This window comes from Notechis scutatus, chromosome 1, assembly GCF_049901735.1.
Source record: "Notechis scutatus isolate UNSWTSFEM ecotype Mainland chromosome 1, rNotScu1.2, whole genome shotgun sequence".
Taxonomy (NCBI): domain Eukaryota; kingdom Metazoa; phylum Chordata; class Lepidosauria; order Squamata; family Elapidae; genus Notechis; species Notechis scutatus.
The window spans coordinates 326,289,165-326,306,887 of NC_142009.1; the positions used below are offsets into that span (position 1 = coordinate 326,289,165).

Here is a 17,723-nt window from a genome sequence, read left to right on the forward strand (position 1 = left end):
GGTGGTTGTGGGGAAAAAGAAGAGGAGGAAGGAATAGAATGTGTGTTTACTGCCTTTATTTATAAAAGTAATCAAGGGGGGGGGGGGCATGAAGAAAAGGAAGGAAAGAAGGAGGGAAAGAAAAAGAGAAAGAAAGAAAAGTCACTATGAGCAGTCCTTGGCGCTCACTGAATTCAGTTATTTTCCTGCAGACGTTTCATTACCCAAACTAGGTAACATCATCAGTGATTAGCAGTGATTAGCATACTGTTAAGCTGTAGGTGATGTTACATAATTTGGGTAATGAAATGTCTGCAAGGAAACAAGCAGGCTGATAGAGCACCAAGGACCCCTCATGTCAGACCCCTGGGCTACAGATCGCCCCCTCTATAAGTCGCCATGGCAGCCAGATGGAAGGAAGGGAGTTCATTGTAAAAATCAAAGCAGGGAGAATTGGTCAGGGGAAAAGGTGCTCATTTCTTACTGAAAGTGATATTTTCACTAAATGTTGAAGTTACTGTCAAAATGCACGTTCCACTTAGATGTCACTGTGAATAGAATAGTAAGTGGGTGGGTGAGGAAACCTGGAGGTCTAGGTCCCTTCCCACCTTAGTAATTTGTTTTCAATCTTCTTCCAGTCCTGGTACCTAGGCTAGTTGCAGCTTCCATCTGCATCATCATCTTCCTTTCCTCCCCCGGGCTTTGGGCTTCCTTTGAGGAGAACAGTGCAGCCCTCCCACCCCTGGCCCAAACCTTGGGGGCAGCATGGAGAGAGAGAGAGAACGAAAGAAAGAAAGAAGGAAGGAAAGAAAGAAAGAAAAAAGAAAGAGCACGGATTAACGTCATCATCATGAAGAGCCATCACAGAAAGACAGAAGGAAGGGAAGGGGGAAAAGCTCAAACTTCTTTTTAAAAGATAAAAGAAAAAAAAGACCCTGCTTTCCAAGCCATCCCGACTGCGACTTTCCTGAAATGAGCAAAATTCAAGCAGGCAGCTCTCCCAGGGGAGGCATTTTGGCCAGAAGCACTACACGCCTTTCAGGGGGCCTGGTTTTCCCCACCCTCCCTGCCAGTCCGTGGCCAGCTGGAATCCTGTCTGTCTCCTACTCAAAAGGGATGTATATGCAAAAGTTTCTGGTTATTTTCTCCATCTCTTGTTGAGTAGGGGGAAAATATATATATATATTAATCTGGCCTGCTGCGGAAGCCTCCCTCCCTCTCTCTTTTTTTCTACGCTCTCCCTGCTTCTCCTCCTTTGGGAATATGGGGTCAGCGTGACCAAGAGACTGCACTACAAGCCATCTAGACTGGTCAAGCAGCTGAAGTCGGGCCAAGGTCAAGATGCAACGTGAGCTAATTCCCCCTCAAGAGAGAGAGGGAAAAGATTTTAAAATGCTGGGCACCTTTTTCAGTGTATCGAAATTGTCCTCCTCCCTCCCCCATCCATTTCCCCCCCCCCCGGAAATCTATGTGTTGCTTTCAGATGGGGGGGGGGGGCTGGCTTGGTCTCCCGCACTTACTGACATGGTGTGAGCCAGGACTTCTTCTTTGGTGGAGAAGAAGGGGACACGTGGCTTGGTTTCTGCACTCCTCTCCCAGAATGCTTTGCCCTTTAGTGTCAAAAAAAGACATCCCTCCCCCCCCCCTTTTTTTTTTGGAATGGATTTGAGTGCCAATGGGGTGGGGTGGGGGAGGGGAAGGAGGGCGGGTTGGTTTGACCAGAGTCTGTTAATTGTGGGAGAAGGGAACAGATGCAAGCCACTTAAATTTGACTTTGTTGACGACTTAGTGCAATTCCTGAACCAGATGGTTTGGAAGGGTGGCGGGTTTGGGGTGGGGTTTGTCTGGGGGCGGGGGAGACATTGGAACTTGGCTGTGAATGTTGAAACCACGCATGTGTCGCTGGGTTGGGCTGGAATGAACTCTTGGGGGGCGGGGTTTGGAGGAAAGGGGGTAGGCATTTCTTCAAGGGGGGTGGTGGTCAGGAAAGAACTTGCTATTATACTGTGTTTCAACAGCACCCCAACTCCCCTTGTGCAATTCTGCCATGACCATAGGTCTGTCTAACCCTTGCCTTAAAGTTGGACCCAGGCTGAGAGATGGGCTCTTTCTTGTCAGCCTGTATGGACTTTTGTCAGCCTGTTCTCCTACGGGGAAGGAATTGCTCTTGGGGGTGGGGGACGGGTGGGGACATGGCACCCACAGCCTGCAGGTACCCTTCAAGGTGGCTTCCGCCCAGCTTTAACATCCTTTCTTCAGAAGGCGGGCAGCCAGTGCGATGAACACCAGCGGGGACCTGTGTGACTTGTTGAATCTCTGACTTGGGGGTGGGGGGTGGTGGACAGGAAGACATTGAAAGGGTGGGGGTGTCAGTGGATCAGCAGGGCTTCGCTTTCTCTCCTCCTCCCCCCCCCCACTCCCGAGCTTCCAACCTTGTGTACAAAGAGCTATGCATGCCCTTGTAGACCAGCTTCGAGATGATTTTGATGACTGCTAATATGGATTGCACATTTTGTTTTGTTTTGTAGGAAATGCACTTTTGAAGAGGAGGGAGAGGAGGAAAAGTAACGGGAGGGTGGAGGGATAAGGAAGGTAAATCTAGAGTGTATCTGCAATTTGTGTGGAGAGGATTGTCGTGACTGTCCAATCCACTGGTGACGGGATGGTGCAAAGTGGGACCTTACACAGAAACCTTTCAGGATATGAGGAAGAAAAAGAAAACAGGTTCGGTAGGAGCAGAGGAGGGAGATGCCCCCTTCCATCATTGCCCCTTCATAGAGAACTCCATTCTACTTGCCCCTACCCCACAGACATGCAAGCCCCAAGGTGGAGCCTAGAAGCCATCTAGGACTGGTTCAAGTGCCTACGTTTTAATGCTCCAGTCTTTTCGCTGAGTTATGGAAAGCGGCATTCGTAATGGAGACTCTCCCCCACCATGGGTCAGGGGCAGCACTCCGCCCACTTCACTTGCCCCCCCATCCCTTCTTCCTAGCAGACACCAAAGCTTTAGAGGCCACGGATCAGACTTCCTTGAACCCAGCCAAGATTGGGGTGTCAGAGTTTGGCTCCAAGTCCTCCGTGAGGGCCAGGTGGACAACTGATGAACTGGTCAGTCCATGTTGGCTTCTGGACAATCTTCCTCCAAGGGCTGGCGCCATTCCACCATGATTCTAAAAGCATTTGTAACATTTCCTCCTCCTTGTGCCAAACTGTCAAGATTTCAGAGGAATCTCATTGAGGCAGAGGAATCTATCCCAGATGACATCCTGCAGTGGGTTTGAATTGTACAGCAGACATCTGTCAAGAGCGAATGAGATCAATGAGTTGCAAGGGATAGTTCTTCAGAAAACCCCAAGAAAACATCAGTATCTTCAAATGAAATGCTTCAACCACAAACAAATGGATTTGTAAAGCTAACCTAGCCATACGTTGGCCTAAGACAGGGTTGGAGAACTATGGCCCTTTTATGACTTCTGGACTTCAACTCCCAGAATTCCTGAGCCAGCTCAAGAATTCTGGGAACTGAAGTCCACAAGTTATAAAAGGGCCATAGTTCCCCACCTCTGGACTAAGACAATGGCCAACTTTTACTACTTAGACAGTGATGGGAACTTAGTGTATATCACTAATGGAGTGGTTATTCAACAGACTTAAATGATTGAATGGTAGTTCTTTATCCCAGGGAATTCGTAGGAATTATAGTCCTATGAGGGATTTTTAATGGAATTCCCCTCACCCCCATGTTACATGTCCCAGGATTCTCTGAGAGAGTATTCACATCTTTTCTTGTAGTTACCTTTGTACTGTATTCTATGAGATACGAAGAAGACATTTCAATCTTCTCCAGGATGGAAAGATGACAACTATTTGAACAACCAACACTAATCTTCAGTTCTTTGCACCTTGATACATTTCTCCAAACTTCCAAGAGGAATGCATATCCTATTCCATGTATCTGAACAAATACTCCAATATACAAACATAAATTTGTTTCCTAACTTTCAAAGTGAACCCGTTGCCATGTACAAAGGAGATCCGCTTCTAGAATTGAGTGGTTTTTATTTTTATTTTTATTTTTCTGGGATGGGAGAAGTAGTTTTTTTTTTCCCCTTCTGTGTCCCAACAGGCTCAGGATGTTCCAGAACTTTCCAACAATGTCCAAAAGAATATACGTAATTGATTTTTTTTTTTAACAGAGAAGAAACTATGACACCCCCTTGCTCTTTTACTGCAGCATTTGCCCTGGATTTTGGCAGAAACCAATAACCGCTGTGGCTCTACAGTCCTCTCTCAGGTGGATCTTCTGTTCCAGAATCTTCCCTCTTCAGTACAACATTGTAGTCGAGAAGCTACAACTTCTGTGCTCTCCTTTGTGCATCTTAAGCTTCATGCAATTTGGCTCCAGCACCTACCTGGTACCCACCTGGGGCTTGCGTTCACATATGCAAAATTTCCTTCTGACCTGCTCCCTTGGATGAAGGGCAGCGAAAGACTTTCCAAGATACCCCCCCACACACACACCTTGGACCTGGCATCATGGGAAGGGGGATTTTCCAGCGGCATTTGTTTACATCTCTGCACCTTTATAATAAATAGGTGATGCCATGTTTCAACCCATAGGTGGGAATTGGGCAGAATATCCATTACAGGCCCTCCGTCCCAGAAAGCCCGCCTCCTCAGTCTCCACGCAAGGACAGTATCACGGAGACGAGGAGGGGCTTTGTATGGGAAGTATGGGATCGAATTATTATTTTTTAAGTGAAACTGAAAGAGGGGAAAAAAAACCTGCAATTGATGAAGAGGCAATGTTTTAAGGCAAAAGAAAGAATTAACCCTTACAATATAGACTGCATGGTGCTTTTAAACAGGAATTTCATGTGACCTAGCTCAACCAATCAGCTGGCTGAGAATGTGCATGGCAATTATACATAAAGGCTCTTTTCCTCCCACCCCACCCCCTCCCTTCCCCTTCTTTTTCCCTTGAGTCCACATCTATGATGAGGGACAAAAGTAAGAGAAAAGAAAAGAAAAAAAATCTACATTTTTTTTCCTAATTTGCACGAGACAAAGAAAAATACGTTTTATACCACATAATGTGCCTTGCCTTCTAAAAAAAAAACGTATTAACTCTAATGAGATCAATGCACAGGTGTTGCTGCATGCTATTTGATGCGTGTATGGGGGAAAATGGGGAAAAAGAAAGAAAAAAAAAGGGTTGGGGAGGCATAGGGGTGGGGGAATATAATGCCATTTTATACAAAACAAAAAACCACGGATGGGAGCATGGGAGGGATAGGGGAACTGAAGTGGGATTTTTCAGTTCATTTTTCTTACAAATTCAGATTCCTATAAAAACCGACCCCTAATGAAGGCTCCTTCAGGTGCGTTGTGAATGCTTAGATGCTTCATTGGCTGAGAATTCTGGGAGTTGCAGTCCCAGCAAATCCTGGCAGCCTCAGGTTGGAAGAAGCTGATGTACCCGTAGGATGGAGCCGGCCAGGAAAAGGTTGAAATAGCACTTAGACGCTGAGGATCTCAGTGAGATCGGTCCTATGGCACCGTCTCCCTTCCAGAGCTCCTCCTTCAGAAGTCCTGGGCTGGGAGTCTTAGGATCAGCTTAGGATTGCTGAAAGTGATGGGTAAAACAGGGGGTCTCCAACCATGGCCACTTTAAGCCTGGCGGACTTCAGCTCCCAGAATTCTGGGAGTTAAAAGTCCGCCAGGCTTAAAGTGGCCAAGGTTGGAGACCCCTGGTGTAAAAGACACGGGGAATATCTATTTTATTTTCACCCTGGAGAAAACAGGTTGAGTAGGTTAGTTTGTTTTCCCCAAGGACCTGCCAAAACCCACTGGAGGGGAAGAAATTTCTCAAGCTGTGTGTTTTGTTTGTTTATGGTCTTTTGCCTGTCCGTTGCAAATCCGCGTTAAGGTTGCATGGCTCCCTGGGTCCACCAGCCATAACTAACCAGTATGATGCTGGCCATACCATTATGTTTCAACCCAACTTGAAAGAACCTGTTTGTTTCTAAAGGCATATATTTTGGATATCCGTACATCCAGTTGGTCATTGTACAGTACAGGTAGTCCTTGACTTACAACGATTAGTTTAATGACCGTTCAAGTTAACAATGGCTTTGAAAAAAGCGACATGACTGTTGCACCATCTCCATTCAGATGCTTGGCAATTGACTCATATTTATGACAGCTGCAAAGCCCCAGGGTCATGTGATCCTCTTTTGCAACCTGGCCAGCAAAGTCAATGGGGAAGCCAGATTCATTAAACAACCTTGTTACTTCCTTAAGAACTGCACGATTCACTGTACAACTGTCATAAAGAAAGGTCATAAAATGGGGGGAAACTCACTTAACAGATGCTTTGCTTCTCAATAGAAACGTTGGGCCCAATTGTGGTTGTAAGTCAAGGACTCCCTGTAATCTTACTCTCCCAGGAATCCTGGGAAAGGGAGATCTTTTAAAACAGGAATTCAAGGCTGCCTTGTTATATGAAATTTACTTTATTTAGAATTCTCCTCATAATGTAGCAAAGTGGATATCTGGAGGACTCCTGCAGGCAAGACCTATTTTGTGACCCTGTATCACATCTGAGTCTGGAAGACCTATAAACATCCCAATAATTATTATTTTTGTTTGGCTTAGACAAGAGAAGCAACAGTTTTAAGCCAGGGCACAAAACCATTTCTTATCTTAAAAGTTCCACCTGATCTTCGAACAATAGATAATGCTAGAGGCTGAATTCCTTAAAAAGTCAGTGGTATCAGAATAAAACTAAATTAGACTTCATTCAGATGTAATTAAGTGCAGTACAATCTGAATATTCCCTGTGGATTTTAACAATTTTCCTTCCTGTGTGTTTTAGTATTTTTTTCCTGTCATATCAAAATTATAACTGGACCACAAATTATAGAACATCACTTAAAGCATGGTAATGCAGCAGGGAGGCTGTGTGCTTATTGTCCCTCTTTTACTGCAGAATAGATATTCTTCAAGAAATCAAGAATAGAATTTTGACCCAGCATCAGCCAAATATTTTCCAATTTGAGGTAGGAAGCAAATGTGTGGTTTTTTCCTCATAAAAACCTATCATTTATTTTCTTTCTTAGCAAGGCAATGAGGGGGATAATCTGAACTAGGAAACTTCCCATTATGGGTTTTATCACATGTCTTCCAGTTGTAAATGCAAGTAAAAATGAAGCTTCAAATGTGCAATGCCCTTCTGCACCTAGTGGCTAAATCTATGGTTAGTAACATAGTTATCTTAGCTGTTAAATGTCCATGAGAGATGGATGTCTCAGTTTGGGTAGCTTCTAACTCTGGGGAGAAGAGAATTGGCTGGGGATTTCTAGTATATTTTCTTTTGCTTTGTAACATCTCCAAGTTCCATTGATAGCGTAGTATGGAGGTTATGGTTGTTGAGCTTCTGTCTTGGTTTATTGAAAGTTATTGGAAAAGAATTGAATTCAGCCCTTCCCTTTTCCCTCGGGAATTGATTTGTGATACTTGGAATAGATTGGAAAAGTGGGTGAAATACAGTGAATGTAGAGGTGGCTCAAGCATGTGTAATAACGTGAGTAGCTTACATGTATGACTTGGATATTTCAGACTTGGGGAAGAGGTAGTTGGCTTAAAGGCAGATGCTTTCAATTTACAGGAAAGTCAATTCAGCTTCTTTCACAAAAGAACTGTTCAAGATTCCTATTGATTGAAAAAGTAAAAAGTTTGGATCAAATCAAACGGTAACCCTATCCTATCAGTTCCACGGAATTGGGTCATCATTTGTGATTGTGACCTCTCATGCCCTCACTAAGTGTGTGGGAGTGAAGCTATCTCTTCCACTTTTTTTTTTTTCCAGATATTTCGTTTAATCCTTCAATGTACTAGCCAAACAGAATTCGATTCCTTTTGAGTAGATTCCCTAAAAGACAGATGTATGGAAACCAAGTAAGAATGGCAGTCTCCTTTAAAGATAGGCCCCTTTGCTTTTACAATAAAAGTGGGATTAATTGCATCTGTAATTAAAATTTATGATACTGGTTAGTGTCTCGAAAGTTTGAGAGAAATTGCTCCAACCATAGAGGTCCTTCAGATGTGTGTTCATGTGTATGTGCTACGAGCAAGGAAGATTTGTCTGTGTACATGCCCACAACTCACCCCGCTTGATATCTATTGTTCAAAATTGTATTTTATGGCAGTGAAAACCTCTCACGTTGTATGAGGACATTCTCTTGTCTTAAAAAAAATCCCCAAACTTTTTAAGACAGAAGGAAGTAGGTTGAATTTTGTTGATCTTTATCATTTTGCTTAGATTTATTTGAATTAATAAATGGTGCGATGCTGGAATGAACAATTTTATAAAAAGGAAACAAATGATATAAAATATAGACATCTTTCCAGCCTGCCCATTTCCCCACACCCCATCTTCTCTCTGTTTCAGAGAGAGTTTATGTTTACTTCAAAAACTGTAAAAAAAAAGTCCTTCCATGTAGATTTTTTTAATGTCTTGCTCAAGGGGGAGCTTTAGGATTTGCTACTCTGCTCCATGACACTGAATTTGCTTGCAAATTCTTACACACAATCATCCTGATGATTCTATTTAGTTATTCTTCAATTATTGTATTTTTTCCTTTCTGTGTTTCTTCTTAATGTTAGGGGTACACAAGGGGAAAAAATACTAATTTAGTTACTTCATTTGTTCCATTATTTAAAACTATTCACGCATTTGCTTTTTCTTTAATTTTCATAACTGGTGGTGTGGTTTTTATTATTCTCATTTGTTTTACTTTCCAATCATTTTCTATGGGAGACTTAGCTTATTCTTCTGGTGCCTCTGATTTTAAGATTTTTTCCATCCAAATAGCATTATATTTCCAGCCATTTTATTATTACTTTTTGTTTTTCAAATCTGCAGTTTTGAAATAGATAATGACAAAGGGTCTCACACATATAAATATTATCAGCTTGTTGCTTATCATCTGTTTGTAACTTCTGTGTTTTCTGTTAGAATGAATCCTGGTTTAAGTTTTCAAAATATTAGAATCTGCATAATTATATATAGACCGGAGAAAGAATTTCAATTATATAGACATTTCATTGGCTAGAAAAACCCAAATAAATAATGCTCTTTCTATCCTTCTTTCCATGACTTGTACCAAACATTACTCTGAGTAATTAATGAGGTGGCTTATTTCATATTTCAATTGTTTAAAAAAACGGAGGTGGTCCTTCAGTTACAACTGCAGTTGAGTCTGGCAATTACTATCATAAGTCATGACACCATGTGACCAGATTCAATTTTATGAACTTTTTTGTGGTGGTCTTTAAGCAAACCCATTGTCCACCAAGGGTCAAATTTTTCTGGAAACCAGAAGTAAATGCTGGGTTCAAGCAAAACCATCATGCAGTCACATGACCCCGCAGGGCACTGCAAATGGATGTAAATGTAGGCAGGTTCTGAAGTGCCCAAAATGCAGTCATGTGACAGTGAGAATTGGCTGTGGGAACTTCAAAACTGGTTTGTAAGGCCTTTTTGGGTACTAAGTCGAGGACTACCTATATACATCCATAGCCAGCCCTCCCTTTCTTACCACCTTTAACAGAGATTTAACAAAAGAAGGACTGTGTAGGTAACTGGATGTTCCCCAGAGTTTTTGAGTTCCCATCAGCCCTTGCTAGCAGCTTATTGCAAAGGATTGTGGAATCTGTAGTCCAAAATAAAGAAAAGATACCAGCTTGGTTACTTCCACATTACAGGAAAGGTTCCCATCTTAACGTACTCTGTAAAACAAAAATCTTGCCACCATCTGAGCCACTGCGTGTGGAAAACAGCCTTTGTGTCAAAAGCCATTACAGTATGGATTTTCTTTTAAAACTTAAAAACAAGTTTTGAAAACTTTGAAAACAGTATTTCACATTCTGCCAGAGGACTGTAATGCTCTTGTGCTTCATGTGAATTTGATATTTTTGTCACGCCAGTTTTTTATTTAAGCTGAGTTACCAAAGCTGGATGAAAGAGAAGGCAAAAAAAAACCCGGCCCCCTTTTGTCAAACAACAAAGGGTTTTCTGTACAGTAGAGGCTCTTTGTGCATGGGAAAAGATGGGGAAATACATTGATTTTTTTTTTTTTATTTAAAAATGTCTTGAAGCAGACATTCCCAACTCGGTGCTCCTCATACGTATTAAATTATAAGTCTCATCTTACAACTAGTATAAGCATTGCAATCCAATATACCTGGACTTTGCTTGAGCGGCTTTTTTCAAGCAAACAAGCAGGCTGGGAATCAACATTCAGAGCTAAGCAAAGCGATGGGGCCACCTTTGGCCATAGGCAAGCCAAGAATGTCTCCTTTTGCAAAGGCTTTCCAATTGTGGCTTTGGTGTGGAAAACAGCCAGCCTTTGAAAAGCAAGACTGAGAAAATGGTCTTCCAGATGTGTTGAACCTCAAACACTTTCATCACTGATTACTACCATGTCCCTTGGGGCTTAGGAATTAAGCAGCAACATCTGGAAGGACAGAAGTTCCCTGCCCTTAATGGAGATTCTGAATTTCAACAGGCTCAGGGTGCTGCATTGAAGGCCAGGTTCCTTGTATTTTTGCTGGGACTCACCCTATTGTGATGTTTCTTACTATACAGCTCCAAACTTGGCAATTTTAAGACTTCTGGACTTCAACTCCCAGAATTCCTCAACCAGCATGACTAGCTGAGTAATTCTGGAAGTTAAAGTACGTAAGTTTGGAATTTGCCAAGAATTTGGAGACCCTTGCTATATAGTAACCACAATTGGTGATTTGTCGGTGAAGATTCTCAGATATCCGGGTAGAGTTGTCTGCAAATTGAGTCATGGCAAATGGACTTCTTTTCAAGGGTGGGTGTTTTTTGGTTTGGTTTGAAAGTTTCGCTTCTTATCCAACAAGCTACTTGGATACACAACGCAACATTTCAAATTGAAAAAAGGAAAGTCCAGTTGCCATGATTCAACTTCTGGATGCAGTTGGTGATTTTGCATCCTTACACTCCCCTGACTGAGCAAATCCACCCAGCCTCCTGCCTTGTCTGATTTTTAGAGGACTTGTGCTCACACCACACCAGTATCTCACTGTCTATTCACAGTTTTAAATGTTTCTTTCTGGAAGAGGCATTTCTCCTCTGATGTTGTTTCCAAACAGTGTGTGGGCAACTTAGATGCATTGATGCACAAGGACGGAGCAGCCCAACTTAACATATTCAGTGTTGGTAGCCTTGTGGCTCCAATTAATTATCCTGTCTATGGAGATTCTCAATCATCCAGGTTGTGGTTGTCCCAAAGATGCTTTTCCAAAAGGCAACTGGACTTTCTTGCTTTTTTTCCCCCTTGAAATCGTTTTGCTTCTCATCCAAGAAGCTTCTTCAGTTCTGACTGATTGGTGGGGAATGGAAGGAAAATCTTTTCAAGGAAAAAAGAAAGTCCGGTTGCTTTTTGGAAAAGCATCTTTGGGACAATTCTGCTGTTTTCCTAGGGGACCACTCTCTTACATCTAATCCTAATCTGTTCTTCAGTCCTTTTGGCTGTGAGGGAGAAATATAAGATACAAGTCTTTTTTAATTTACACTTCCAGTTGACTGTGTTAAATCAGAGAAAGTCCTGGCAGAAAATTTCTTTGCTAATAGTTGCTCTTGCCCTACCTTCTCGCCATCTCACCTCTCCCCTCCTCTTGGAAAATTCTTGGGAAAATGTACAGTTCCTCCACCAGTTCCCATAGCTATTCCTCTAGTCTAGTTCCAGCTTTTCAACAGCACTTCCCCAATGGCTGCATAAATCCAGATGATCACTAGATGGCACCCAAGACATACCAAAAGTATAACTCTTTGCTGCCACCAACTGGTTTATAGATCAAACAGTTAACCAACCAACTCATAGTTTCAGTGAATCATCTGACAGTATGAATTTAACCCTTGGTTAGGCCAGACTTGCCTGTATAATTGTTAGTAAAGTTTGGGGGGTGGGGACGAAACATTCTGCCTTTGCCCCTTCAGAATCCCAAAATACATTTAAATTAAATTATGCCTCCATAGCTTCAAAAATGCTGCTCATCCTGACTGATTGGATATACTATTCCCCCCTGCCCAAACTGAAAAACAGCCTTTCATTTGAGTCTGTTGTTTATGGATCATGAACCAATAAGAGGAAACTCAAAAAAATGAAAACACCATTAATATCCTCCCAACAGCTCAAATTTCTCAGCTTCCACCTGCCATTTCTCAGGGCAAGACTCCTAGGAAAGCTCCTGCTTATAGCAAAGAGTAAATATTAAGTTATTTTCCAATGGAATTAGAATGGTAATTGTTTGCAGTGTAAGGAGGTTGGGCTAGAAGACCTTCAAGGCGCTTCCAATTCTGTTAATATTCTGTGAATTGGCCTATGATGAAGAAAGCAAGATGTTTTAGAGAAAAAGAAGAGAAGGAAGAGGAAGGAATTTAATCCATAAAGTGTTGGGATTCCTTCCTCTAAGGGTTACAGCCTTTAGATAAGAGGCAGCATTTGACATGGCTATTTCTACATTCCCACTGATTTTTACACCTTTCTTCATTGTCAGAAAAAAAAAGGCTAAGGTATTGCCTCTTTTTAAGTTCTCCATTTTTCCCTTGACTTTGGAAATGCTCTAAGCCTTGTGATCTGTTAATATCCCTCATTTACAGATGTAGGCATCTTTAACAGAAAATTCCTCTGAAGTCTCCTTGCCTACTTTTCTCTTTCAGTTTGACTTTTTTTTTTTTTTGGTCATGCTGGAAATTATCCATGGATTGTAAGGTTTTTTGTTTTGTTTTTAATTCTAAATATATACCAACATGACTGTTAGCCAATATATAGGATCTTAGGAAGTTGCTTTTTCATAAAATGTGATTGTTGATCCATCTAATCCAAGTTTATTTATGCTAATGGGCAACCATTCTCCATAGTTTTGGAACAAGCCCTTTTGCAGACCTGTCTGTAGCCATCAGCAGCTGAACTGGGTGACCTGCTTCTGAGCTAGAAACATTTTGATAAATCCTCTTCTGCATTATTATGACACCTCCCAGAGACACACAAGTAGCAATGCATTTGCACAATTATTGCACCAGGGCGCAGTACCCCACGACAGATGTGCACTGCATGGACTAGTATAAATGTGCAACTGTTTGCAGAAGAGATTCCTGTCTCGTTTGTTCCTTTCAGATTCAGAGGGAACATTGATGGGATATTCAAAGAAATGAGATGGTTGAATTTACTTTTCCAAACGCTGGCCCTTTTTCTCCCCTTTAATTGCAAACTCCTTTCTCCAGAATGTGCAGTAAAGGTTTTGCAGAGGTTGTTTCTCCTTTGCAGTGTTTGAAGGGATCATGGGACTGCATAAAACTACTGCAGAATATCTCTGCAATTTCACCACAAGGGGCTGATTGTAGCAAGGTTGAGATCCAGATATAAATGTACATTGGTAACAGAACACAAGGAGCAAGCGGGCAAGTGAAGTAGAAGCTCTCACAAGTTGCACCACCTTTAAAATTCTCATTAGGCACGTTCTTAATTTCTTTCTGGAGAGAAAAGCACATCAAAGTAGTGGCTGGGTTTGTGGATTAATTCATTTCTAAAATAGGTGCAAATTCACTATCTTTGTTGGTTACCTGGAAGCATTTTTTGAATCATCTCCAGCAATCAACAATTTGGAAGAGTATCTTAGGCAACTTAAGAAGTTAATGATAACACAGGTGGGCAGGTGTTTGTTTTCTATCAGATTATAGCCTGGGAAATATAAAAGTCATCCCGGTCTTCGTGCCCTATTTGGATTTCACAGAATGCTGGTATCAAGAATCTCTAGCCTATGGCTTAATTTCTAAATTCCCCCAGCATCAGTTCAGAACTCAGATGAGATATTCTGCCCCATTCTTGAAGATATTATGGAGGCAAAGAAAACAAGATTTGAAAAAGAAAGAAAGAAAGAAAGAAAAGAAAGAAAGAAAGAAAGAAAGAAAGAAAGAAAGAAAGAAAGAAAGAAAGAAAGAAAGAAAGAAAGAAAGAAAGAAAGAAAGAAAGAAAGAAAGAAAGAAAGAAAGGGAAAGAAAGAGTCAGATTTTTATTAATTAGGTTTTTGCTGGTCTCGCCAGAAATGCAGAAATGGTCTTTTTCATGTTTTCATTCCTGTCCCATTTCTTGTCTTGCTGTCAACTGCCATCGTAATGCACTACAGAAATCCCAGAGGATGAAAAAAAAAACCTGACACTTTTAATTATTAGTATTGTTGTTATTATTGCTTTTTGAAAGGCCTTGTGTTATAAATAAGAAAAATAGTATATATAATATATTTACTTATGCGGTGCTATTGGGGGATTTTTGCAACTTGAGCTACTCGATTATTCCAATCTGCTGGAAGAGTAATACATCTCTACCCCCCACCCCACCCCTCCCTGTCTCCTTCCCTCTGGAAAACAAAATACAATATCTGAAAAAATGAGGGCTCTTCTTGGCATGATTAAAAGGGAAGGGTCAGTGGGGGGCCGGGAACATAGGATCTGACTAGACAATCCTTCCTTATAAACCAGGATAACTTTGCAAGGTGGGTTGGGAGGGAGAGAGAAGTGATATATATTTTAAAAAATACTTTTGCAATATAATTTTATTACATTGCTGCTTTTTTCTGGAAAGAAAGTTTCTTTTAACTTGCACATAATTGGTCTTTGGTTTTAGATTTGGTGGGTGGTGAAATGTTATTATCTAAAGAAGCGTTTCTCAATCTTGGCAATTTTAAGATAGAGGGTGGACTTCAACTCCCAGAATTCCACAGTCAGCCACACTGGCTGGGGAATTCTGGGAGTTGAAGGCCACACACCTTAAAAGTTACAGTTTGGGGAACAGTGAAAAGAGGGCATTGGTTTGGAAAGTCTGGTTTCCATTCAGTGGGGGAGGAAGATGCCAGATGGGGCACTAATGTCTGCAGGCGTGCCATAGCAAGGGTGCCAAGAGAATGCGGCGGCCCCTTGGCTATTCAAGGTAAGGTTTCAAGAATGCTGAATGAGAAGAAATAGGGGTCAAGGAACAACCGGAAGTTTCTGTCCTGTAAATTTGTTCTTTTGGAAAAGGCCTTGGGAATTGAATTCCCCAATCAACCTTGACAGTGACTTTTGTTTAAATGAAAGCCGGTTGCGGTTGACTCTGTGTAAACCGTTTGCTTCTACCTACAAAAGTAGCAAATATGTTTGACTCTGGATTAAATCTTGTAGTTTTCCTGAACTGGTCCTAAAAAAAAAAAAAAAAAAAAAAGAGCAATTTTGCAAAAGTACCAACAATCTGAGAGCTTGTGTGTGTGTGAGAACTTGTGTGTTTGTGAAACAAGAGAGCTAACAATTAAACTGGATTCACACCCATGTACTGTAGGCTCGCCCTATTGATATAGAGTTCCTTTTACTGACCTTCTTTTGTAATTATTTGTACATTTCAAGTGGTTGCTTAGGGTTGTTCAGATCCCTCCTCAACAGGATAGGCAGTGGGACTTCGGGAAGTGTGTTTGTGTGCCCGCAGTGCATATGCTATTTGAAAAGAAGGCTTTCTGGTGATCAAAACTGTCATTGATTTTCCAGCATCTCTACCCCAAACACTTTAAATTTGGGATGTTTTCAGGTTACAGACAATAACATAAAGTGAGTAGTAAATGAATACACGCAAACACACACATACACGCACTCACAAGGGAGAGAAGCCAGCAGGAGTATGAAATACCAAAAATATAACTTTAGCTGTGCCTGTACTGCTGGTTTGCATTTCCTTGGCTGCTTCGTTTTTGCTCATGTAATTCTTCCCTCCAGATTATTTATCCTTAGTCTATTTGAAGTTTTGCATTGATTTTTTTTTTAGGGGGGTGGGGTGAAATAGGGTGTCCAAGAAACTCCATTCCATCAAGATTGGCTGAGAATGGGGTGGGGTGGGAAGAGGTTAAAAAGATGGAGTTCGATTGCGCTCCGAAAACTGGTTGATACATTCTGTGCTCGGCTCACTTTGGGTTTTTTTGTTTTATGCTACTATTGTTCATTTAACAAAAATTTTGCAATGCAAAATCCCACGTACAGTGAAGAGAGGACTGAATCTTCTTATATCCATATGTATAGAAATAAGTTGCATTGGGACACAATTGAAGGTTGCAGCCTTGTGTGTTCAGAGGTAAACATATTGTGCACTACCTAATCCCTGGAGTGTGCATATACAGAGAGCAGGTATCTTGTCAGAATGGGAGTGGTCAACCTTTCCAGGAAAACACCTCAAGATGTCTTCTTTGCTTCTTCTTCTTTTTTTTTTTTTCAATCACCCAAAATCTCCTAGGTAATTATAATCTCCACTTTGGTTGGGAAAGTCAAGTCTCCCGGCTCAGTTTTCTCTCTTCAAATTTGGAATCTGAAATTGATGAAAAACTAAAACTGTTTCTCAACCTGATTGCTTTAAGATGGATAGACTTCAACTCCCAGAATTCCCCTGCTAGCCATGCTGGCTGGGGAATTCTGGGAGTTGAAATCTGCCCATCTTTAAAGTGCTTGAGGCTGAGAAAAAATGAACTAGACTGTCAGGTGGATGTCTAGTCACATGACTAGAATAAGTGGGCCTTTTTCATCTTAGTTGCCAAGCGGATTGGATTAGTCTGAGAAGGAAAGCTTGGCTGGGCCTCGGGGTTAATAACTTGGTTGAGATCCTACTTGCCTAGATTGGTAACTACAGGAGGTCTTAGACTGCCCTGCCCCAATGAGACCACACATCCTGTTTAATCCCCCCCTTTACATCATCCTTAGCAGCCACTGTTCAACTTAAGACATTCATTGTTTATCCTTTGGGTTTGTTTTCTGCTGTTATTACATGGTCTTGAGGAGCATGACGCCTGGAAGGGAGAAATCAGCAGAAATGCTTTCCTAAAAGTTTGATGCCAAGATCTGAATGGCCGTTTTCTGACGTTGTTTCTTTCCTTCCCCTGCCCTGCCATCTCTCTCTTTCGGCGTATTCTGTTGAAGAACATTTCTTCCCTGACTTTCTCGGACTCATGCACATACTGTTTGTCCATTTATATTTTACAGTGGTTAACAATAATATTTTATTCTCTGTCTCGCTTCTTGCTTGCTACATCACATTAACACACACAGACACACCGCAGCACCAGGGAAAATGAGCGAGTCCCGTCCTTGGGTAAAGGCACTCAACGGGTGGTTGAAGAAAGAGAATCAGCCTTGAAGGGCACTTTACACTACAGCCTTAAATTACTTTAATTTCTTATCTCTCAGTTCTGTAAAGAGGGAATTTTAAACAGGAAGTTCCCCACATCCTCAATTCAGGAGTTTTCTGGGGAGGGGAATCCATGACCGATTTTAGACGAGGCAAAATGCAATTCATTTCCCCAATGGGGTTTTCAGTTGGAGCTCTCCCCCCCAAAAAAATAAATAAATAAATGGAGCCATGTCTTTCACCCTCTTCACCTCCCTCCTCGCTCACTTCCCTGGTGTTCTCATGATATTTGATTCTAGCATTTATACGCATACTATTAGCCAACGCGCCTACTTTTATGTACCATTACCTGAAAGCCAACTCTGGTTTTCTTTTCTTTTTAATTTTTTTCCCCTATGCAAAAGGAAAAAAAAAAATTCTAAAGGACAATTTAAAACTTTTAAAAAAAAGGAAAAAAGAAAAAAGAGAAAAAAAAGGAAAAATGTATAAAAAATTAAATAAGCTATGCTTTCAACA

At 41.4% G+C, this 17,723-nt stretch overlaps 1 protein-coding gene across 5 annotated transcripts in view; it reads left to right on the forward strand.

The window, feature by feature from the left end:
* Positions 1 to 17,723, forward strand: part of NFIC (nuclear factor I C) — a 181,673-nt gene extending 163,950 nt beyond the window's left edge. For all 5 annotated transcript variants that reach the window (XM_087952604.1, XM_087952605.1, XM_087952603.1 and 2 more), the window contains one exon: positions 618 to 17,723. In XM_087952604.1, the coding sequence (XP_087808730.1) occupies positions 618 to 635 (18 nt within the window). In that variant the 3' untranslated portion in view covers positions 636 to 17,723. The remainder of the gene's footprint in view (positions 1 to 617) is intronic.